Consider the following 25,701-nt stretch of genomic DNA (forward strand, 5'->3'; position numbering starts at 1 on the left):
TCCTGGATTATTTTGAAACAAATCCCAGATTATCATAGCATTTGTATTGCAGCCTAGATACCTAGGGTCAAGGGTCTTCTAGGTTTTAAAATCATGCTTCTTTACAATTTACACTGTATGCTCGTTTATTTATTCATAAAATGTAGGATGTTTTACTATACCAGTATGTCATGCACATTCTAAAATGTTTACAAAAATAGAAATTAAAACGTATGAGATAAAATGTAAAAAGAAGAGCTAACATGGGGCAAAGAAGAAAATAGGCGTAGGCCAAAAATTCATTTACTAATGCAGTCAGCAACTGTTACTTTAAGTGCCTGCTGCAAGCCAGGTCCTACTTTTATGCCTCGGATACACCTGTGAACAAAACAGGGCAAGCCCCGCCTCTGAGAAATGTACACTCTAGGAGGAGGGGAGCAGACAGGAAACAACCAAAATAAGAACGAGGATGTTAGAAACTGCATGGAATCAGGACTGAGGAGTAAAGAAGGACTGAACACATGCATCTCATTTTGCTCCTTCCTGAAACCCACGAAAACGACAATAAATGGTTTTTTGTTTGTTTGTTTCACATTTTGCAATGACAAAATTTACACGGTTAAGGAGAAGAAGGGACACATCACAATGATAACATTTGGAAGGCTGGAAAAATGGATGGGTGAGTAGTCATCGCCAGAGTAGATTTGATAGAACCAAATCCTAAGCACAAACCAGGAGGGCTAAGCAACAGCCAGATTTCCAGCACGGAGGGAGTCACCGTACCAGGTCCCTTTGGGACCAGGGAGAAGGAAGTACTATAAGAATTCAATGAAAACTATATTTTAAAACACAGTCCCTACACCCTCTCCCTCATTTCATGACTTTGGTCAACTGTCTCTTATCTACCTCAACAAAAGGTTTATTCTCTGCAGAGTATAAAACAATGTCTATTAGCACTGAGGGAGAAGAGGCACAGTTGAGAACATGGGTGCTATATCATTCCAGGGAGAGAAAAAACTATCATCACCAAGGATCAAGAATTAGAATGGCACTCTGGCTGGTGTGGCTCAGTGGTTAGAGTGTCAGCCCACTCACCAGAGGGTTGCAGGTTTTATTCCTGGCCAAGGGCACATAACTTGGTTGAGGGTTCAATCGCTGGTCCTGGTCAGGGTAGTGCAGGAAGTAACCAATCAATGTCTCTCTCTCTCACATTGATGTTTCTCTCCCCCCCCCCCCTTCCTCCCTTCCATTCTATCTAAAAAAAATTGTAAAAAAGACCAATGGAAAAGTATTCTCTGGTGAGGATTAATACCAACAACAAAAGAGTTAGACTTAGCACCAGCAGTACCTTCAAATTCAGAAGGAAAATGATGTCCAGTAAGTTCCTAGAATTCCATACCACACTGTGATGATTCATTTTATGTGTCAGCTTGACGGGGCCATGGGGTGCCCAGATATTTGGTCAAACATTATTTTGTTCCTGTGAGGGTGTTTCTGGATGAGATTACGACTTGATCTGACAGACTGAGTAAAGCACATTGCCCTCCCCAGTGTGGGCCGGCCTCATCCATCAGTTAGAGGCCTGAACAGAACAAAAAGGCTCAGAGAAAACTCCTTCTCCTGACTGCTTGTGAGCCGGAACACTGGTTCTCTCTGACAGTCCTTCCCGTACTTGCCTTGTCTTGGCCACGCACTGATAAAATTCCCTCTTCTCTCTCCGTGCCTTGCTGCTGGGTTAGCTGAGGACACTCATTTCACCCCACAGGTCTACTTTGGCCTGTTTCTAAGAGTAGGAAATGAGCCACAGTGAGAGCTTAGAAGCAGAAAAACATACAGCAACCACTTCCTCTGATGGTATATCTGACAGGTGCCTGGTACCTGGCCACACTACAGCCGTGCCTGACTCCGCCAGAAGGGGCTAAAACCACGAGCGTCCCTCATTTCTTCCTCTTTCCCTCTTTATCACCAATGCCGCAGTCACGGTTCTGCTTCTGGAACATGTCAAGTCTGTTCTTCGGTCTTTGTACTGACGCTCTCTGCCTGGGGTCCCTTTGCCCAGAGCCAGGCTGGTGTCGCTCATCTGGCCCTTGAGGCCTCTGCTTGAGCACGCCTTCGTAGGCCTTTACGGACTCCCTCCTCCAAAACGTTTCTTTTTCCAATCATTCCTGTCTTCATCATTCTGTTTCTATTTTCTTGATAGCAAAAAGACAAAAAATAAAATAAAATAAAATCATAAGCTTCTATTCTCAGGTGAGACTTCCCAGATAGTGGCATTTTTGTCCTTTACATAAAAAGCTGGGTTTTTACATTGTTATTCTGTTTTGTAAAATGGAACATGCATTGTACGCAGATACATTTGTAGGTGGTAAAACTATTTAAAAAAATCAAGAAAGCGTATATTTGCTTTTTTTGCTGCATAACAAATCACCACAAAATTAGCAGCTTAAAACAACATTCAATTATTACCTAACAGTTTTGTGAGATGGTGGGGTGGGCTCAGAGAAAATTCAGATTGTTGGCAGAATTTAGTTTGGGGGGTGTCAGTCTACAGTCCTAGTTTCCTAGTTGGCTTTTGGCAGGGTTCATTCTCGGCTTCTTGTGGGAGTTCTCTGGTCCTCGCCGTGGACCCTCCAGCCTCGAATCCAGAAATAGCAGGTGAAATACTTCCCACGCTTTGACTCTGTCTCCTACTTCTGCTATTAGCCAGAGAAACCTGTCTGTTTAAAAGGGCTAACCTGATTGGGTCTGGCCCACGTGGATAATCTAATCTTGAAGTCAACTGACTCTGGACTTTAGTTACGTTGACAAAATCTCTTCACAACAGCACCTAGGTTAGTGTTTGACTCAATCATCAGAGTTCGGGGATCATGAGGTGAGATGGGGATCATTAAGTTCTGCCTAGAATAAAATGATTTCCATGGAAGTCAGAATAGTGATTATCTCTGGAAGAGAGAGAAGAAGGGACTATAATTGTGGTGAGAAATACGAGGAGATTCTAAGGCACCAGAACATTCTAATTCTTAACCTGTGGTGGTACATAGCATGTATTTTATTATTTTTCCTTAACTATTACACATATCCTTTTTATACTCTTCTGTATGTATAATATATTTCACAGAAAGAAAAAAATCAATGCAAGGCCTAATGATTTATGATCATGAATGTGGCATATATTTGATTCTAAGATTTTTAGAAGCCAATGCATGATGCTGGTGTGCTTCCTTTGTGAAAGAAGTGGGAGGAATCACTCAAGTCTTATTTGTTCTTGACACTGAGCAGGCTCCTCTTGGACACCACGGGCATCTGTGGAACAAGAGCTCAATGCGTGCCAACCATCATCTCCAGTATTAGTATTAAATAGAAGGAGGAACTAGGATGTGGTTGAGAAACTATTGGATGTCAGAAAACAGTGTTCCTGGTTTAAGATGCTTCTGTCTGCTGGGTGGTCACAGCTCTCAGCTGGGATCTTGGAAGTGGAGGACACCAGATCCCAGTGGTAAACCAGCTATGCTTTCACAGAAGCACAGATACGGGATACTCCTAAATACACACGTAAGAAAGACTTCAAACAACAGGACATCACTTTTGCAATCAATGGGCCTTTTTCAAGTCTGCAGTAGCTGTGAAACTGTCCTGGCAGGAGCCCAGACCATACTCAATTATGACCCTCCCAATGCCCTTTAAAGGCCTGACCTGTTGTAGGAGCTCAGAATCTACTTGGTGGGACACAGAGAAGAGGGCACCTTCTAGGTCAGTTGCTTCTTTCCAACCCTGAGATCCTGAATTTGGAATTTGGAAATGGCCAAGAGTAGTAGTGAGCTACAAGGATTTGTCCTGTGCCATGGGTTTTACATCCTCTTACGTCTATCATAGGCTCTGGGTGAGAGTTCTCACTGGTTGAGGGTTGATACTAATTCTGGCAGGACCGGAATGACCCTTCTTCACTGGTGCTTTCAATACTCAGCAGGATAGGTACAAAGGGAAGGAGGGGGAAGAAAGTATTTCTGAAGGAACTTCAGAATAAATTGGATCTTGGGGACATAATCCCAAGTGTATTAAGTTTCTAAACTTTGTCATTTTAGTTTCTAAACTTTAAATTACTTCAGGGACTTGTATAATCCCAATAGGAGGGTAGGATTTAAATGGCTTCTTATACTCAATAGATACTCAATAGATGGTCCTCTGGATTTTACCCAAAGATAAGAAAGCTTAGCTTCCACCTGTTTCAGGCTCTAACTCCTCTGGCTGCCACTTCAGACCAGGTTGGTTATCTTCGGACTCTGGACTATTCCCAGGCCTCGGACAAGTAATTTTCTTTATCAATCTATTTACCAAAAAGGTAAGAGAGCACTTTTATTTTTTTATTTTTATATGTTCTTATTGATTTTTTAGAGAGAGAGAGATAAAAATATCGATGTGAGAGAGAAACATCAATTGGCTGCCTCCATCAATCGGTTGTGGGGATCAAGCCCACAACCCAGGCATGTGCCCTGACCGGGAATCAAACCAGGACCTCTCGGTCCTTGGGATGATGCTCAATCCACTGAGCCACACTGGCCGGGCAAGAGAGCATTTTTAAAAGAAGGTGTACACTCTTGTGGTCCCAACCCCATTTCTGGCTTCATCCCTTGAGACTAAGTGGCATGGGGATCCTTGAAGGAAAGGAAAAAGGATGTCTCAGTGGTATAACAGAAAGTCCAAGAATGAGAAGTTCATGAGATCATTTAGGCCCTGGGATGGAATACCACTAAAAATAATCCATTCAAAGTGAGTATTAGGGAAACGAGGCCCAGAGAGGAAAGGGGACTTAACATTTCCACATGAAGACCAGTTCTTCAGGGAAGTGCTCCAGAGGAGTTTAGCAGGCAAGTGAAGGAAGGAAGGACAGAATAGCTCAGGGGCCTGCAGACTCTGAGAGAGAGCTGTAAAAGAGGAAGGAACTCAGCCCTGGCTGGGGTGGTTCAGTTGGCTGAGTGTCATCCTGTGCACCAAAAGGTCGCTGGGTTAATTCCCAGTCAGGGCACATGCCTAGGTTGTGGGTTTGATGCCTGGTCTGGGTGCATATGGGAGGGAAATGATTGATGTCTCTCTCTCTCTCTCTCTCTCTTTCCCTTCCTCTCTCTCTAAAATCAATAAAAACATATTTTAAAAACTGAGAAAGAAAGTCATAACCAAAAGTACCTGGAGAGGGGAATCTTCAGTAATTGACCAGTTAGTTCCACCAGACCTATGTCCCAAAGGGGGGGGGGGGATGCAAATGAAATATAACACTTCACTTCTCACAAAACTGATTAAAATGAATCGGCCACATATGGTATAACTCAAAGTAAATGAGTGATTCCTACTTTGAATGTGATTAAGAATATTAAATCCACTCAGGTGACATTTCAGATATCTCTATGAGGTGGCCAAATATCTTAAGTATATTTTTATCTAATTCTCTATATTTTACTTAGAACAACACAGAGAACCACCCACATTTCCAGAGTGGTTCTCCAGCTGCTCAGCAAGGCAAATTTCCTCACTGGCTTTCTGGCCACATTAAGCATCAGAGAATCATGAAGCTGGCTTCCGATTTCTTCCGGGTGACAGAGTAGATGCATCATGGACAGGTCCAATTGGACCTCCCCAGTCGTGGGGTTTGTTCTCCTGGGGCTCTCAGCCCACCCAAAGATGGTGAATACATTTTTTGTGTTCATCCTTCTGATACACCTGGTGATCCTGCTGGGCAATGGGGTCCTCATCCTGGTGACCATCCTTGACTCCCACCTGCACACACCCATGTATTTCTTCCTGGGGAACCTCTCCTTCCTAGACATCTGCTACACAACCCCCTCAGTTCCCCTCATTCTTGACAGCTTTCTGACCCCCAGGAAAACCATCCCCTTCTCAGCCTGTGCTGTGCAGATGTCCCTCTCCTTTGCCATAGGAGCCACAGAGTGTGTGCTTCTGGGCATGATGGCATTTGATTGCTATGTGGCCATCTGCAAGCCACTTAGGTATCCTGAGATCATGAGCAAGTCTGCCTATGTGCCCCTGGCTGCTGGCTGCTGGGTAGCTGGAAGCTCCCATGGTGCAGACGTCCTGGCAATGTGACTGCCCTTCTGTGGGGACAACATCATCAACCATCTCTCTCTCTCTTTTTTAAAGTTTATTTTTCTTTATTGATTTTAGAGAGAGAGAGGAAAGGAGAGGGAGCGAGAGAGAGAATCATCGATGAGAGAGAACATCAATTGACCGCCTCCTGCATGCCCCCCACTGGGGATCAGGCCCACAACCTGGGCATGTGCCCTGACTGGGAATCGAACCGGCGACCTCTTGGTGCATGGGTCGATGCTCAACCACTGAACCACACCGGCTGGGCATCATCAACCATTTTCACCTGTGAGATCCTAGCTGTCCTGAAGGTAGCCTGTGCTGAAGGATATGAAATGTCCACCAGAGGCTGTTTCCACAGTATTTAGAAGGACAAAGAAGAAAGAGGGTCTCAGAGGTAAAAAAAAAAAATTCAAGCAGGGGAATATCTGGGGCCTTTCTCTGCCATCCAAGGTCTGGCTTTGGGTGCAGGGAAGAATTGAGAATCGCATCTGGGACCCATAGTCTCAGAGAAGTGGCCAGAGCAGGATGCAGGTGGGAGAGTTGGGCTGTGGTGGGGACAGAGGTGGTGGCCACGCCTTCTGCAGAGCATTTTCTGAAGATGGACTTTCCTCCTCACCCTGCCTCTTCGCGGAGAAACCTTCCTGCAGCGGATGCTGGCCGAGGCGCAGCGGGAGTAAGTGGGGAGCAGTCCTTCAAGCTCTCCAGGGCACGCACGGACCAAGCCGCCCTGACCTTGCAGCTCTGACCTCACACAGAGCCTGGGAGGGAGGAGGGCAGGTTCCCACCCATCCTGCAGAGATGTCTCAGAATGGGCCTTCCTCAGGGTCAGAGGGTGAACTGACAGGCCAGCGGGGACCCACAGCCTGTCTGTCTGATTCCCAGTCTATGGCTAGTTCTTTCCTTTTTTCTCACTTTCCTTCTATGAACACTAAGATTTTTTCTCCTTAATTCATAGAAACTTGCACCCGTTGTGTTAAAAAACTTGGTAATACTGAAGACTTAGAGAGAGGAATCCCTCCCATATTGATTCTGCTATAATTTCTTTTCAGTTGCTTTTATCCACATAATCATTTACCTAATTGAGGTCACAACTATGTACAATTTTGTATTCATCCTTTTAAATTATCATTATAGTGTAATAATATTATAGTATAGAAGCAATAACTATAACTTGAATGTCTGCCTAATATACCATTATATGAAATGGCATCATTTATTTAGGCACGTATTGGTAGACAGTTATTTGTTTCTTATTTTCTTCACATTGTTGTGATGGTTCTCTTTATTGAGAAATATTGGGCCCTGGTCAGTTTTGCTCAGTGGTTAGAGAATCGGCCCATGGACCAAGGAGTCGTGGGTTCGATTCCTGATCAAGGGCACATACCTTGGTTGAGGGTTTGATTCCCCACCTGGTCAGGATCGTGTGGGAGGCAGCCAATTGATATGTCTCTCTCACATCGATGTTCCTCTCTCTGTCTCCTCCTTCCTCCCTCCTTTGTCCCACTCTATCTAAAAAAAAAAAAAAAATCAATGGAAGAATAACCTCATGAGGATTAAAAAGGAGAGAGAAAAAACTATATATATTCTACTCTCATTGATTCTTTAGAATTCTTCCCAGAGGTGGAACTGCTGAGGTGATGGGTTTGGGGGGATTTCCCTTTTTTTAGCAAACTGCTGTCCGGAAAGGTTGTGTTAGGGCGTGTGGGGCTCTGCTGACATACTGTGTTCCCTTCCATTTCTCGGCTGCCTGCTGGCTCCGGGAGGACCACCAGCCAGGCCCGGTCCTTGGGACAAGCCCTGGTGCCATACCTGCAGGATGTGGCCACAAAGGTAAGAGCTTTGCTTCCTCTCCTTGCTCTTCCTGACTGCTTCCTGCCCAACTCCCTCCCCTCCCATTTCCCTTCTCTCCCTCCTGTCGGGGGCTGAGGGATCAGAGCTCTGTTTTCCTCCATCCTGAATCCCCTCCAACACCTGACACAGCCCTATTTCCTGCTGACCATTCCTTCATGTGAAACCAAGAACTCAGATCTCCCCGACACACACGCACACACACACACACACACACACGCACACACGCACACGCATGCGCGTGCGTGCGCCAGTGAGTTGGAATGCCCTGGGAAGCACCCGATTCGCTTTCTTGCAATGTACTTGGGGAAACTGAAGCCGAGGGAGGAGAAGGGACTTGCTCTCAGCTGCACAGAATCGCCATGTCACACAGGGCCAGGTCCGCAGCCCCGGTCTCAGGGTACACGGTCTTCCCAGCTGTTCAGTTCATTCCAATCGAACCAGCTTTCAGTCAACAACGTCATGTCACAGACACTAAGATGTCTGTGGATGCAGCTCTCATCTGGGTCAAATCCGGTGCATTGCTCATGCCCACACCACACTGTTATGGGCAGAAGCTTCTGAGTCTGATGGGAGTGGGCAGGATGGCTTCTCTGAGAGAACCCACTTTCCTTGGCCTCTATGACCACAGCATGTCCTTGTCACTATCCAACCTTATTTGTGACACTGACTATAATGTTTACTTTTCATTTTCTGGAGGAGCTGGGAGAGCCACTGGGAGGAATGTGAGCGAAGTGGGGGCAGGATTGCCTGGTGGAGCAGCAGAGTGGGCCTGCGCTGAGCGACAGGAACACCCTGACGTGCTGCATTGAGGGATGGGGGAGGGTAATAAGCTGGCCCAGAAAATACAATGAAACCCGTGACTGCACAACAGGGAAACCTCTCCTGGGTTAGATCCATGGCTCTCTGCTGGGCACAATTTTGTACTCCCCTTTCCTCCTGGAAACATTTGGCAACGTCTAGAGACATTTTGGATTGTTACAACACAGGGAGCAGGTACTACTGGCAACTGGTGGGCAGAGGCCTGGGATGCTGCTAAACATCCTACAATGCACAGGACAGCTCTCCACAGTAAAGAATTCTGCAGCCCAAATGTCAAGTGCCGAGGTTGAGAAACCTTGGGTTCGATTCCGGTCAGGAGCTGTACTGCCTGGCAACACATCTGACATAATGTCTCCCACCAGGAGAGAAGCGTGAGGGTGCCCAGCAGACCATGACACAGATCAGAGAATGCAGACGGATGGCATTAGAGAGACCAACTCTTTCAAAAATCTGTGCACCAAGCGAGTGAGGCGGGTATTTGGTGGAAAGAACTCAGAATTGGGGCCTGCAATCCAGCCCCAGCTCTATCATTCAACCCCATGGAGCAAAATCTTTAGCTCCTCTGAGCTTTGGTTCCTTCATTTATAAAACCTAAATAACAATATCTTTTCCACGGGGTGTTTCAAAGACTATGGCGCAAAGTAGATGCTCATCAATATTAACCTCTCATCTTCCATCACCCACCCACTCACTCTCTCTATCGCACACCCCCCACTGAAATTTTGAAGAAGGTATAGAAATATTATCAATGAGGATTCTGAATTTAGAACCTGGGCAATTACAGGTAAGAGACCAGTAGTCCTCTATGCAAAGGCATACAGGACTATAAACAAGCCGCTTGCGTGGAGTGGGGGCAGAGAGCCAGAATACTACACAAGAATAAATTACACACATAAAAGGACAAAGAAAAAACATTCCTTAGTCACCCCTGGCCAAGAATTTTACCAATATCCTAATGAGATGGACTATAAGTTAAGTCCATATACCCTACTATCTGATCATTGTGGTTCATGTGGTTATTAACAATTGAGTTAACTGGTCGGTACGGTGCCTTGTTGCCATCCTGTAATGTGGGTACAATCACTCCAATGAATCCTTGTGTTGACTTCATAGAGTTCTTCCTCATATAGTGCTATCAATCATATAAAAAAATGTTTAAAAAGGCAGATCCCAGTGCTGAAAACGGTCAAGTCTCTGTTGCTGATGGCAGGCCGGCTAAAGAAGTAACCCTTGTTATGGTGGGGGTGTTATGAAGGCTTGTTTCTGTTTGCATGTGGATTAGCACTTTTATACCAGTTCCTCCAAATGCAGTTCAAGTTCAAAGAGGCTTGAAAGTTGCCTAGTTCTAAGAATTAGATCAGCTTGAGGATTTACCTCTCTGAGAATCTACGAAAGCTCATATTAAATGACATGTCTGTACATTTATATTAAAAAGAGCCCTGGCCAGTTTGGCTCAGCGGTTAGAGCGTCGGTCTGTGGTCCGAAGAGACCCGGGTTCGGTTCCCGCTAGGGGCATGTACCTCAGTTGCAGTTTGTCCCCAGCCCTGGTTGGTCGTGCGGTGGCAGCCACTCGATGTGTCCCTTTCACGTCAATGTTTCTCTCTCTCTATCTCTTCCTCTCTCTCCCTCCCACTCTATCTGTACAAAAAATGGGAAAATGTCCTCGGGTGAGGATAAAAAAAAAAAAGGAAAAAGAAATAATTTGTAGCATTTTCCAGCTGTTAATCATAAGGCTGAAGAAAAGCCCTCCCTGACCAGGATTAGCTCTGTGGAGTTCAGGTCTTATCTCTGTAAGCTCTGCTCCAGGTCCGACTCTGCTCTAAGAGCTAATGACACCTCTACTGTCTCTTTCAGTTATTTTTATCTTACACACTCATGCTATCCTATTGTGCAGCGGGAACTTGATCGTGTACCAGATGCCTAGGACCCCTCACAAGTCAGCCTGATGTACTGCTTTGTACTTTGCTGATGACAGAGGGGCTATTACATGGAAAAGTCCAATCAGACCTCCCCCATGGTGGAGTTTATTCTCCTGGGCCTCTCAGCCCACCCAAAGCTAAAGAATACATTTTTTGTGCTCATCCTGCTGATGTACCTGGTGATCCTGCTAGGCAATGGGGTCCTCATCCTGGTGACCATCCTTGACTCCCGCCTGAACACACCCATGTACTTCTTCCTGGGGAACCTCTCCTTCCTGGACATCTGCTACACAACATCCTCCGTCCCTTTGGTCCTGAATGGCTTCCTGACCCGCCAGATGACCATCTCTTTCTCAGCCTGTGCTATGCAGATGTTCCTCTCCTTTGCCATGGCAGGAACAGAGTGTGTGCTCCTGAGCATGATGGCGTTAGATCGCTATGTGGCCATCTGTAAGCCCCTGAGGTACCCCATAGTCATGAGTAAGGCTGCCTATGTGCCCATGGCTGCTGGCTCCTGGACTATTGGTGGTGCTGCTTCCGTGGTACACACAACCTTGACAATTCAGCTGCCCTTCTGTGGGAACAACATCATCAACCACTTCACCTGTGAGATCCTGGCTGTCCTGAAGTTGGCCTGTGCTGACATCTCCATCAATGTGATCAGCATGGAGGTTACAAATGTGATCTTCTTGGGGGTCCCAGTTCTGTTCATCTCTTTCTCCTATGTGTTCATCATTGCCACCATCCTCAGGATCCCCTCAGCTGAGGGGAAGAAAAAGGCCTTCTCCACCTGCTCTGCCCACCTCACTGTGGTGGTCATCTTCTATGGGACCTTATTTTTCATGTATGGGAAGCCAAAGTCTAAGGACTCCCTGGGAACAGATGAACAGGACCTTTCAGACAAGCTCATCCCCCTCTTCTATGGGGTGGTGACCCCCATGCTCAACCCCATCATCTACAGCCTGAGGAACAAGGATGTGAAGGCTGCTGTGTGGAACCTTGTGGCTCAGAAGAAGGCCAGCCAGTGATGTAGGGGGTCCTCTGTTGTCCTCCCCTGTGGAAGAAAGGACTCCCAATCACTATGGCTGCCATCTAAAGCCAAGTCAAGTTAATTGGAATGGTCCCTTGCTCCTAAATTCATTTTCAGGGAATGCTTAACTTTTCAGAGTGTATATATCCTGAATTTGGGCCATTTGCCTGACAGCTTCAACAGATGCCAGACAATAACTGTCTAATTGAATGTATGGAGATATTCTGAACATGTGCTAAAACCGAGCTGATGAACCATCTGAGCCGTGTCCAAGCTGTAGCGTTAGTAGGGGAGTGAGCTGCTCTCCCAGTGACTTGGCTGCTCCCATTGGACTCACCGGGAGAATCAGAGGAATACAAAGGAAGCGAAAACTTTCACTTTGGGCTTTTGTTTAATTAATTTAGTTTGCTCAAAGTGCCAAGAAGAAATAAAGACAAGGTCTCCACATAGAGAGTTTAGGGTGGGAATAATCTATTTGGATAAACTGAATTTCCCTTTGGCTAAGAGAAAAATAAAGCTTTTTTTTTTTTCTTGATGCATTGCACATTATGAAACACTGCTAGTAAACTCAATTTAAGGAGTATAGTTTGAAATTGATATTCATCAATTATAGCAATTTCCAATAGAAGAGCTAGTATTCTGTTAGCTAATAACTTGCATTCTGGGGGGAAAAAGATGATATGTAGAAAGGAAGGAAAGGAGGGAGGGTGAGACGGAAGAAAGGAAAGAGAGACAGAGCTAGGAGGGGGAGAGAGAGAGAGAAAGAAAGAGGGAGAGAGAAAGAAAGGAAATATATAGTGGCTAAATCTGTTTGAAGATTTTGGGAGCTAAAGTTTGACAGTTTTCTGTGTTTCAGAAATTCTCAGAGCCTTTGACATGCTAAAGTGCATGGTGAATGTCCAAGATATAAAAAGTCTGTAGCATTTTCTGAATCTCTATAGTTCAGCACAATAAAAATTGGGGAGCATTTTCTTACCTATTTTCAACATATGACCTTGGATAGGTTGCTTAGCCTTTCTCAGCCTATTCATTTATATTTTAAAAACTAATCACTTGACTTCATATGGATGAGTAAGATACTATAAATAAGTGCTTTGTAAATGGTAAACCCAATAGAAATGTAAGATGTTATTGGTAGTATACAAATACTACGCAGTGCTATATGCCATGTAAAAGAGAGCAAAATGCCCTGGCCAGTTTGGCTTAGTGGTTAGAGCGTCGACCTGCGGTTCAGAGAGACCCGGGTTCGGTTCTTGCTAAGGGCACGTACCTCGGTTGCAGTGTGTCTCCAGCTTCAGTTGGAGTTATGTGGGTGGCAGCCAGTCAATGTATCTCTTTTACATTGATGTTTCTCTCTCTCTCTCTCTCTCTCTCTCTCTCTCTCTCTCTCTCTCTCTCTCTCTCTCTCTCCTCCTCTCCCTCTCTCTCCCTTTCCTCCCACTAAATTAAAAAAAAAAAAAAGAGCAAAACATAGTTCCTACCTAGAACAATAGACACAAAAGATAGATGAATGATTCTGGCAGTGGATGGACAGAAGCAGTTTTATGGCAAGTTACATTAAATTTTGAGAACCTCAGAAGACAGTTAAAAAGAGAATTTAGAAAGTGAATCCAATTTTGAGAATAGATCTTGGAAATTTTTGCTTCAAGTGATATTTAGCTTTTCTTATTTTATTAAAAATTAATTGCATAAGATAAACATGTGCATTTTGTTAATAAAATTTCACTTTCTTATGTTAGCATGTTCCTGATTTCTACTTTGCAGTAAGCAGCGGTTCTCAACCTGTGGGTTGCGACCCTTGGGGGTCGAACGACCTTTTTCACAGGGGTCGCCTAAGACCATCGGAAAATACATATTTCCAATGGCAAGTCATAACAGTAGCAAAATTACAGTTATGAAGTAGCAACAAAAATAATTTTATGGTTGGGGGTCACCACAACATGAGGAACTGTATTAAAGAGTCGCGGTATTAGGAAGGTTGAGAATCACTGCAAGAAATAATCTTGCTACTGCATATGCACAAGAGTGACATCAAGCGGCCATTCAAGCAAACTTTAGACACTTGTGGAGCTATGAATTATTGTTGGAAGAGGCTTCAGAATTCTTGCTCAATCCTATCTACATAATGCATGGAGTTCCTCTCCAATATCCCTGACCCAATTATCCACTATCTGCTTGGACGCTTACAGTGACAAAGAATTCAATACTTCCAGATTCTAGCTGTTTTATTTAGCCATACTAGCACATTCTTCCTTGAATTATACTATTATATATCCTCCTGTAGCTTCTACTTCCCAGCCCTAATTTAGCTTTGTGCCTCTACATGAAATGCACTTAATCTCTTTCCTTATAATATATGATGTTAGTCCTTTTGGTCTCCTGAGTATATTTCCTTTCAGCCTAAACAACCCCAGTCCTTCTTCCGGTGCTAAAATCACCTAACATTACCCAACTGGCAAGTACTGAACATAACTAAAGCATCATCTAGTTTATTCCAGCAATAAAAAGAATATGATATTTCTAAAAATACCTTGAGAATAATAATGGTGCTGCTGAGCTAACTCTTTTGCCCCATGGTGACTGAGATCAGGCAGAGAAACACTTTTGGACAAGCCCACCTCCTTGTTGGGCTGTCCTCTGCTCACTCCCCACCCCCACCCTCAGTAGTGGCAGCCATATCCTTTTATATTACAAATTACCTGATCTTAATGCAACTGGTTTTTTAAAAATATGTTTCTATTGATTTTTTAGAGAGAGGGGAAGGGAGAGAGAGAAACGTCGATGAGAGAGAAACACTGATTGGCTGCCTCCCAGACAAGCCCTGACCTCAGTGTGACCCCAATCACAGACAAGGCAATCTAATTCACAGGGAAAAATGATTATATATTATATGGAATATAATACATATAGAAAAACATGTCAGAAGAGCCAGAAATTTTTGGAAAAAGACCAACAAGGGGAAAACAGTCCTATCAGATGTGAAAATGTATAAAAGTAGAGTCATTTTTTATTTTTTTATTTTATTTATTTATTTTTTTTATCCTCGCCCGAGGATATTTTTCCATTTTTTGTACAGATAGAGTGGGAGGGAGGGAGAGGAAGGGAGAGAGAGAGAGAAACATCGACGTGAAGGGACACATCGAGTGGCTGCCATCCGCACGACCAACCAGGGCCAGGGACAAACTGCAACCGAAGTACGTGCCCTTAGCGGGAACCGAACCCAGGTCTCTCCGGACCGCAGGCCGACGCTCTAACCGCTGAGCCAAACTGGCCAGGGCTAGAGTCATTTTTTAAAGTTTGATACTGAGAGAGAAGTAAATAGGTCATTAGAACAGAATAGAGTATAGAAATAGACTCAAATATAGTCATTTAATGTGTAATAAAGTCAACGTGCTGATTATTATGCTATTGTCACTCAGCTTCAAAGTTATTTTTCTATAGAGTGTCTCCCGTTATCTGTGGGGGATATCTTCCAAGACCCCCAGTGAATGCCTGAAACTTCAGATAATACCAAACCCCATATATACTGTTTTTTTCCTATATTTACAGTTTCCTATATTTACAAAGTTTAACACAAATTAAGCACAGTAAGAGATTAATAACTAGTACTAAAATAAGACAACTATAACAATATTCTGTAATAAAGATGATGTGAATGCACAAGACCCCAATACATTCAATATAAAGAGGTCTGTACTGGGGCACATCTAAAATTTTTAATCTTTATTGTTGAAAGTATTATAGATGTTCCCCTTATTTCCCCCAATGCTCCCCTCCACCTGGTTCCTGCCCCACCCCAGGCCTTCACCACCCTATTATCTGTGTCCATGAGCAATGCATATATACATATAAATTCTTTGGTTAATCTCTCCCCACCCTCCACTCCCTTTCTTCTGAGATTAGTCAGCCTGTTCCATGTTTCCATGCCTCTGGTTCTATCTTATTCATCACCCAAGGCAGGGAGTGAGGGAGAGGGAGAAGGAGATAGAGAGAGAGAGAGAGAGAGAGAGAGAGAGAGAGAGAGAGAGAGAGAAACATTGATGGGTTGTCTTCAACTGGGGACTGAACCCACAACCTAGGTATGAGCCCTGACCTGGAATTGAACCCACAACCTTTCAGTGAACATGACAATGTTCCAACCAACTGAGAAAACTGGCCAGGGCACATTTTAATTTTTGTTAAAAAGTGATGTCAAGCCCTGGCCAGTTTGGCTCAGCGGTTGGACCATCGGCCTGCGGACCAGAGAGTCCCGGGTTTGGTTCCCGCTAGGGGCACATACCAAAAAAAAAAAAGTGATGCCAATGTGGTCCCCCCCCCCCCAGAATATTGTAGTACTATACTCACCCTTCTTGTGCTTTTGTGAGATGATACAATGCCTATGGATGAGACAACATGAGGTGAATGTCGCAGGCATTATGGCATGGTGTTAGGTTACTATTGACTTTCTGACAAAAACTTCAGAAGGAGGATCAATCATCTGTTTTTGTTTTTGAGAGTGTGTGGGTTCTCAGCTCTGTATACTGCACCTGGCTTTAGCGTGTGCCCTGCAGCGTCGACACATGGTACCAGAGCTAATCTGTTCTTCCGTGTTTTATGCCCTGGTGCCTCCTTCGTACTTTAATGAATGTGGGTTCTATTGGGCATCTTCCTCCAGAAAAGCCTGGTTTTGTCACAACTAAAGATGCTTCAGTGCTGTTCTGTCTCCTTAGTCAGCTTCTTCAACTCTGCAGGAAATGTGGCAGCAACTTCACCAGTAGATCAGCCTTTCCAGGAATTTTTATGTTTTTCAGTCCGAACCTGTTCCTGAGTGTGTGTGACCATCCCTTACTCACATTAAAGCAATAACCGTGGTGTCGCTCACATCTGGGGATCCATGCTGGTCACAGTATGGGCTCAGTGCTTTCTGGCATAACACACGGTTGTCGATCAAAACACATTTGTGTTTGTCTTTTACCCATACATTTAATGCCTTTTCCACCCTCACTAAACACTCATTGCTCACTGTGGCCATCCATCACTTTTGCATTTTGAAGTTCAACAGCAAAACTAGCAATAACTTTTGTCCTTCACAATTTCACCCATTGATTTGTTCTTACCATAGATCTTAGCAACTTCGTCATACATTTTTTTCTCTTTCCTTAAGCCAAAACCTTTCACCTTTTCTCTTAAAGGAAGCACTTGATGGCTTTTCTTTGGCATATCCAAACTGCCAGTATCACTACTCTTGTGCTGTAGGGCCATTATTAAGTAAAATAAAGGTTTTTCTAACACAAGCACTAGGAACTATGACAGGCCATCTGATACCTGAGACAGCAACTAAGTGACTGACAGGCAGATATCTGTCAATACTCTGGACAAGGGATGATTGACATCACAGGGTGGGACCATGGGAGAGGCACAAGATTTCATCAGCTCCCTAAGGGGCTGCCCATAGTGGGTGCTGGAGGGAGAGTGGAAGGTTGGAGTGGGGGGAGGGGCTTGTTCCTAACCGTTGCTTCCTGTTCCTGCGCATGTTGTCACCACAGTGTCCTTGAGTGAGGCCCAGGAGCAGCAGTGTTTCCTACATCAGCTGGGTCCAATGTCCTGCATCTTTTTCTGTTCTCAGAACCAGGCTCATTGTTCTGGGTCTCGGCTGCAAAAGGCTCCTCTCCAAAGACCAAGATAAATCCCAGAGGAATCAAAGATTAAAATAGAAACAAACCAAAAAAAAAGTTCTGGATGAGAGGGGAAGGTGAGGAGGATTCTGAAAAAATTGGCAGTTTATTCTGTAGAATCCATGATGCTTCAGGACCCAACCCCCATCCAGCTACTCTGTTCTCTTAAAACAAGCCACTGCCTGAGCTCAAAGGGGGTGGGCGGGGCAGGGGCTCAGTTGGGGCCTTAAAAGTGCTGGAATTTTAGTCCTCTGTGTGAGGAGACTCTGGAGACAAGCATCAGAGTCTTGAAGCAGGAAAGAAGACATACTGTGTATCTGAGAGTCAGGCTGGGGGTTCCTGGGCCCTGGAGGTGCAGGGCTATGGCTTCCATGTTGGGAGGCTGGAAGAGCTGGGGTCTCTCGGCCCTGAGCAGAGGATGCCCCAGGCTTCACTGGCCTTTGCAGCTTAGGGCCTATTAAAGGACTCTCGACTGGCTACAGCCTCATACCCCAGCCCACACGGGCAATTCGCGCCTGCCCCTCTCAGGACGGCAGCTGTCTAAAGAGTGCCGGTTGCAGGGCACACAGCAGCTAGACAGGAAGCAAACACAACCCAGAGAAACAAGCCTCCTAGTGTGATCGAACCCCAAGGAACAAAATCATGCCCAGAGCACTCCGGGAGATCCAAGTCCAGCCCGAAAGAGTTCCTGATAAGAAGGCCGATTGGACACTCGTACATAGTGAAGTTTGGAAGAAAAACCGTGACAAGATGCCACTGGAGGAGAACGCAAGGTCAAAGGAAGGTGAGGTGGGGCGTGAATCAGAAAGACTTGAAAGTGTTCGGAGAAGGAAGTGCCAGGGTTCGAATCCAATCTGTCCAGCTCTGAAGCGCACGTCCTTTGGGCCCGGGCAGCATTCCGCAGGCTTCCAGGGGGACCCAGAGACGGGTGGGAATGCAGCAGACCAGCCAGCACTCAGGAGAGTCAGAAGAAAACGGGAAGATCAGCGACATTCGTTCTTTGTCCCAGCGGGGCTTTCCCAGACTCAGTTCCTCCTTCAACAAAACAGATGGACGCTGTCCCGGCAGGCCGATCCTGCTTCTCTAGGAGTCACCAAGTAAATGCCACTTCGGGAAATCCTGTAGCAGCTCCGTGGAAGCGCTGGAACTTTCAGCCCGCACACACCCTGTGCCCTCAAGTCTGGCTGAAAGAAAACATGGAGAGATTCTAGGCCCAGGGCCCTGGCACAGAGGCGTGTGGGCCCTCACCAGGCTTCACGCGGATTCAGCTCCCCGTGTTACCTACCGAGGGCGGACCCTGTAAAGGGTTTTGTTTGCTGCCTCTTCCTGCCCCTGCCCCCCTCAGCCTCACGCACACACCACTTAATGACAGTTCAGTAATGACCTGATGCCTTTATGGTTTGGAAAGCTCATACTACTTTTCAAACCGGGACTTTTTTTTCTATGTAATCACATGTTCACCCCATGACATACGCTACAAGAAGCAATAGTTTACCTTTATGGTGTCGGGCAAAGATACACTCACTAGCTTGTCACTCTGCACAGCAGTATTTAGCCGAAGAATGTCATATGGAAGAACTAGGAATCACTTGTCAGGTAGAGATGAACCCAAAACAGATCGCCAAGGGGTAGGGATGAAGAGGCCAGCAGCTTCTCCTATGACTCTAGTGGGCTGTGCACACACACAGTTTTGTTTTTTGTTTGTTTGTTTTTTATCCTCACCCGAGGACTTTTTTTCCATGTTTTGTTCAGATAGAGTGGGAGGGAGAGAGAGAGAGAGAGAGAGAAGCATCGATGTGCAAGGGACACATCGAGTGGTTGCCACCCGCACGACCCAACCAGGGCCGGGGACAAACTGCAACCGAGGTACATGTTCTTAGGGGGAACCGAACCCAGGACTCTCCGGTCCACAGGCTGACGCTCTAACCGCTGAGCCAAACAGGCCAGGGCACACACACAGTTTTTACCTTTTGAAGCATTCGTGTATTTATTTTTATTTTGCTCTAATAGTATTTTTCTGTGATAGAACTTTATATATTGTGTAGTTTGAATGCAAGATTACAGCACACCCTGAAATGCTGACATATTGTTGAAGAAAATGGCGCGACAGAAGCCAGCGCCTTCCAAAGAATCTCTCTCTCCCCAGCCCCACCCACTTTGGTAAGTACTCTAAACTTTATTAGATTACATTTTACATACAAACTGTTTTTCTGTTTGTTACATAAATTTGTTTTCATTGTCCAGTTAATATAAACATATATATATTGTATCTGTGAGTACTGTTAGGGTACATTGGGTCAGAATGAAATGTGTCATAAGTTTTTCCAGTAAAATTAATAGAAAATTTTGTTCATCGAATGACTTTTTTCCCTTAGCAATAATGTTTTGGGGAAATAACTGACATCTTTAAGCAAAGGACAGGTGTGTTTTTTGGCAGCAATGCTCTCTGCAGAGTTAAAATGACGACACGTTGCCTTGTGGAGCCCATGGCTACTATGTTGGGAACCCTCTGAAGCAGCTGGAAATTTTAAGTCCATGGGACTCACTGCACCTGCCCCTAGTCCTTGCTGTCGACAGAAGACAGCTCTCTCAACATGTGGAGTTTGTCATTTTAAGGACCAAGGTTTGGCCTCTTATCACTAAGGGGAAATGACTTGAAACCCTTGACTAAGGCCCATGAAGACTCAAATAAACATAAAGAAATGGGTGTGTCAGTGAGGATGAAGTTGAACTGAATATAGGCAGAGCCTCACAGTAATACTGCGTATACAAGACAGCAGTTGATTTCTCTGCCTTGTGTAGGTCTGCAGACTCGGTAATCCAGGAATGTTGTAGGATTTCTCTGTTCCTCGAAGTCTCCAGGAACTCAAACTTTTTATATTTATTGCTTTACCATCCCAATGGTGTGGTTCTCATCCTCATGGTCCAGGAAAGCAGCTGGAGCTCCCGCTGTCACACCATGTTAGAGGCAGGAGGAGGAAAAGAGCACATGGTTAATTTTATGTCATCTTGACTGGCCACAGGATGCCCAGATTAAACATCATGTGTATGGCCCTGGCCGGTTTGGCTCAGTGGTTAGAGCGTCGGCCTGCGGTCCTGAGAGACCCGGGTTCGGTTTCCGCTAAGGGCATGTACCTCGGTTGCAGTTTGTCCCCGGCCCTGGTCGGTTATGCGGGTGGCAGCCACTCGATGTGTCCCTTTCACATCGATGTTTCTCTCTCTCTCTCTGTTTCTCCCTCTCCCTCCCACTCTACCTGAACAAAAAAATGGAAAAATGTCCTCGGGTGAGGATAAAAAAATAAGTAAATAAATAAATAAAATAAATAAACATCATGTGTATGGAGGTGGGCAAAGGTGTGGGGGGATGGGGACATCTGTAATAGTGTCCACAATTAAGAAACATTCTATGTAGGTGTGTCTTTGAGGGTGTTTCCAAATATTTCAACCTGAGAATTTAATAAAGTAGATTCCCCTCCGCAGTGTGAATTGGCATCATATTCTAAACTATTGAGAGCCTGAATAGAACAAAAGGTGGAGGAAGGAGGAATTCGCTGGGAGATCTCACCTCATCTTCTCCTGCCTCAGAATGGGATTTATACTATTAGTTTCCCTGGTTCTCAGGCCTTTGGACTCAGACTCAATCTCCAGGATTGTGGAATTTCCCAGCCCTTACAATCATGTGAGCCAATTTCTCATAATAAACCACACACACACCCCTCACACACCGTTGGTCCTGTGTCTCTGGAGCATCTTGACCAGCACAGGCAGCAAAGGGCGTGTGCCAGCCGTCCTGTAAGAAAGGTTCCTAGAAGCTGTCATGCTAGTGTGATAGCACAAAAGCCATTTTGGGGCAGAACTGGGTCCCCCAATAGTGAAACACTGACATTGCTTCACTTCATCAACTCTTGCAAATAGTCCTCAAAGTGCACAACTGAATCTTCTGGCAGAAAAATCCCAAGTCTCAAGAGGCAGCTGGGCTCGATGCTCTAATTAATCACCTTGCACCAAACTCAGGACATGCAAAGGGGCTGCAGAAACCACCAAGAGGTGTTCAAAGCCAGCTCACCATCCATTTGAAAATATTGCATGTTGATAACATTTTTCTTTTGGTATGTGCCCCTAGCAGGAACCAAACCTGGGACATTCTGATCGGCAGGCCGACCCTCCAACCGCTGAGCAAAACCAGCCAGGGCGATAACATTTTTTTTTATTAACTTATTTTTGTTACCGATGTTTCTCCTTTTCCCCCCATTGACACCCTCCTCCCCATCCCCCCAACCCCATCCCCAGCTTTGTTGATAACATTTTGATCCACCCCACAGTTATTAAATGTCTATAGTTACAATGTAGGGTGTTAGGTGGGTACTAGATTTATTGGAGCGATCACCTGGTAACTTGTATAAATGTCTATTCACTGTGTTGTACACCTGAAAATAATACAATATTGTACATCAACTGTAATAGAAAATTTTATACATTTTGGTTAATCCTCACCTGAGGATATTTTTTTCATTGAATTTTAGAGAGAATGGAAGGGAGGGATGGACAGAGAGACAGAGAGACAGATCAATTGGTTACCTCCCACACATGGCCGCAGTTGGGACCAGGAATCGAACCTGCAACCCAGGTACATGCCCTTGACCAGGGACTGAGCCTGAGACCCTTCAGTGTGCACGTCAACACTCTAACCACTGAACCACACCAGCCAGGGCTAATTTTTTAATGTCTATAGTAATGGCCCATAGGCTTTAGTAAAGGCTCCTACTCTACCCAGATTTATAGTCCAGATTTAATTTAGTGTTCCATAACTCTAAAGTACTTCTGTGGTCTCTTTCAAATGCTCAATTCTAAGGGAATGCAAACTTCTCACCAGAAGCCTCAGGTGACTTTACCTTTCTGGGCTGTAACTGGGATATTTGGGAGCAGGTTAATCACAGGCTTCAGCATCTGAGTAACAAGGACTTGGAAGGTGCTAAACCCTTCAAAACCCGTCTCTGCTTGGCTGCACCTTGGACGGAAGCTGGGAGAGGCAGACGCTGCCTTACAGCTGTGGGTGTACGGGAACAGCCTCTGTCCGACATGCATTGGGACTGGATGACCACGAGACTTCATCAGCCTTTATGTCCTTGCTGTCATTATTATATCAAAGCTGTTGTCACACCTTGCCTGTGGATTTTGTTTTCAACCATTCTTTTTTTTTTTTTTTTAATCCTCACCCGAGGACATTTTCCCATTTTTTTGTTCAGGTAGAGTGGGAGGGAGAGAGAAGAACAGAGAGAGAGAGAGATACATCGATGTGAAAGGGACACATCGAGTGGCTGCCACCCGCACGACCGACCAGGGCCGGGGACAAACTGCAACCGAGGTACGTGCCCTTAGCGGGAACCGAATCCGGGTCTCTCTGGACCGCAGGCCAACGCTCTGACCGCTGAGCCAAATCGGCCAGGGCTGTTTTCAACCATTCTTAATCAAATGGGATTTACATTTCTAATAGCCACAATTATCCTTGTTTAAATTGTTTAAGGTAGTGGTTTTATAGTTTCATGGGATCTCTTTGAGAAGAGTTCATGCTTCACATTATTAATAAAAAAATATATTGACCACCAGGATTTCAGATACATAGTGAGAAAGCCACTTTATTTTTTAGGTAAAGGTTTTTAGACAATTTAAAAGAAAACTTTTAGCTTCTTCCAGATAGCTCAGTTGGTTAGAGTATAATTTCCACGCCCCAAGGTTGCAGGTTCAATCCCTGGTCAGAGCACATACAATAAATCAACCAATGAATGTGTAAATAAGTGGAACAACAAATCGATGTCTCTTTCTCCCTTTCTTTCTTTCTAAAAACAATTTTAAAGAAAGATTTAACAAAAACTTTCAATTTTGTGGGTTAATTACATTGGGAACTGAGGCTGAGGAGGTTATTAGGTCTCCGAGTTGGTTTGGTTTGGTTTATTACATTGAGATTTCCAACCTCTAGGAGGAAGCTTGATATTTTAAAATCATTTTCCATCTTGCTAAAATCTTTAAAGTCAGAGAAAAAATGTTAATTGGGTGGTTTTGTTACATGGAATCTGAGGCTGGTGCAGACAGTGCAGGGCATGTGGGCTGCGCGGCTCTGCAGGTGATCTGGGGACCCGCTTCTTTCTGTTTGCTCCCCTCTCTCCTGCTCTGTTCTCATTCCGATGATCAAAGCAACGTCACCACTTTGTTTTAAACACTTCATCCCAAAGATAGGCACACAGAGAAGGAATAGACAGTTTTTTCTGAAGGACTTGACCTGGAATTTGAAAACATTGTTTTTACTCAATTCCATTGGCCAGAATTTAGTCAAATGGTCACACCCAGAAGCAAAGGATGGTAGGAAATATAGTGTTTAGCCCAGAAGCCATGTGCTCAGTTAAAATTTAGGGGTTCCTATTAATGAAAGGGGGAAATAAAAAATGGATTTTGAAAGATTATTAGTCTCTGCCACAACGACATTTGTTTCATAAATAATTGCTGGATAATGACTAGTGGTTGACTGGATGATTGGAAATGTTTGGAAAAGGGGTTTGATCACTCTGGAAGGTGGTTAGTTTAGGGGATATATTGGTTTCTAGATAATTAATTAAGTTTAGAGCTAACTAGGCTTGAGGAAAGGAAGACATTGAGTGTGTCTGGATTGATGTGATTATATTTGGTGAGGTTGGTTGAATTAGTTGATAAGAATTTTGATGAGATATATAATTCCTGGTTATATCAAAATACAAATAAAGGGTTCAGCTATAAGTTATGTCATTTTGAGAAGTCCTTTTTGACTTACTAAATATTAAAAGTTTGAAGTAATTCGAACTTTAGTTATTTAAAAAAATGAAATTATTCCATTTTCTCTCTGGCTTTCCCTTGTGCATTGTATGTCAGTGTCAATGTTCATTCCATCTGAGGTCCATCTGGTCTCTTAAAAAGCTAACCACAAATAGCTCTCAATAACTCCTCTCGGACACACCAAAGAAGTAAATCAGATCCTAAGTCAAATCTAGCAACCTGCCAATATTTTCACCAGTTAGGAATTATAGGAATTTAGTCATAGAATTTGAAAATAAATTGAAGTCTCTTTTTAGCCATTTTTTGTTTTCAGTAGAGACCAAGATCCCATTCATTGCAAGATGTTTTCATAGGCATGAATGCTTGTGTTTGATCCAGGAATAATAAATGATTGACTATTACCCAGCAGCAGGGTGGGGGTGAGGTTCCTGGCACTTTTTTTAAGCAGAAATTTGTTCTTTCAACAGCTTTTCTTGGAAATGTAGATTAAAGAGACTAGGGTGTGTTTTTTTAATCTTCATTGCAATAATTAAAAACGATTGCACAGTGTTAGTGGGAATGCTGTTTTAAGTCGATATGAGTTATCTGACCTAGATGTTGCCATTAGCGGCATCAACTAACAAGGCATCTTTAGTTTATTGACTTTTTTATCTTAATGGGTTCCAAGTTCAAATGTTGGTTTTTTTTAATATAAATATTGGCTTTTGCTAAAGCTAATCTGAAATTCTTGAGTTTTGACTTGAGTATGCACAGAAAAGATCACTTTTGTTGGAAGTAGCTGGGAAATCCAATGTTGGAATTTTAAAAACAGATAATGTTTTAAGTCATTACATTTCATTGTACAATTTTTTTTACAATGAAATGAAATTTAAATTTTTTTTAAATAAAACTTTGATGCTAGTCATCACAGGAGAAAAATTTGTCTCGTTTAAAAAGTGCTATAAACCAACAAATCTCAAACTTTTTGTCCTGATGATTAGCAAAAATTAAAAGGTATAGTCCTGGCCGGTTTGGCTCAGCGGTTAGAGCGTCGGCCTGCGGTCCAGAGAGACCCAGGTTCGGTTCCCGCTAAGGGCACGGACCTCGGTTGCAGTTTGTCCTCGGCCCTGGTTGTGTTGTGGGGGTGGCAACCACTCAATGTGTCCCTTTCACGTTGATGTTTCTCCCTCTCTCTCTCCCTCCCGTTCTATCCGAACAAAAAATGGGGGAAAAAAGTCCTTGGGCGAGGATAAAAAAATAAAAGGGTATGATGAGAGGAATAAATACCCTTATATTCTGTTGATGCTAATATAAACAGCGTCCTTTTTTTTTTTCTTTCAATATAATGCTATGATATTAGGTAGATATGCAGGATAAGGAGACCGAATAAAGAAAAAGAATTCAACCATCTTCCAAGAGAGAAAACGAAGGGGCCTAAAGGTCAAAAGTCCTCTTTCACAGGTAGAGTCCCCATGCATTTGCTGTGGGGTTGCCAGATTTAGCAAAAGAAAGAAAGGGTGGGTGGAAGGAAGGAAGGAAGGAAGGAAGGAAGGAAGGAAGGAAGGAA

The 25,701-nt window shown here is 44.2% G+C and overlaps 2 protein-coding genes across 2 annotated transcripts; both read left to right on the forward strand.

Annotated features, from left to right (window-relative positions):
* Nucleotides 1-5,583: 5,583 nt before the first annotated feature.
* On the forward strand, nt 5,584-6,443 carry LOC118630073 (putative olfactory receptor 13C6). Its single transcript, XM_036261771.1, is given in 2 exon segments — nt 5,584-6,107; nt 6,356-6,443. Coding segments are annotated over 2 exon segments (612 nt in total).
* Nucleotides 6,444-10,693: 4,250 nt separating this feature from the next.
* LOC118629605 (olfactory receptor 2S2) lies at nt 10,694-11,710 on the forward strand. Its single transcript, XM_036261079.1, has one exon. The coding sequence runs from the start codon at nt 10,736-10,738 to the stop codon at nt 11,693-11,695; it is 960 nt and encodes a 319-aa protein (XP_036116972.1). The 5' UTR covers nt 10,694-10,735; the 3' UTR covers nt 11,696-11,710.
* The last annotated feature ends 13,991 nt before the right edge of the window (nt 11,711-25,701 follow it).

This window comes from Molossus molossus, unplaced genomic scaffold, assembly GCF_014108415.1.
Source record: "Molossus molossus isolate mMolMol1 unplaced genomic scaffold, mMolMol1.p scaffold_m16_p_14, whole genome shotgun sequence".
Taxonomy (NCBI): Eukaryota; Metazoa; Chordata; class Mammalia; order Chiroptera; family Molossidae; genus Molossus; species Molossus molossus.

Bases quoted from the DNA above. Each gene is read 5' to 3' on its own strand.
- LOC118629605 (XM_036261079.1), top strand. From the start codon at position 10,736: ATGGAAAAGTCCAATCAGACCTCCCCCATGGTGGAGTTTATTCTCCTG.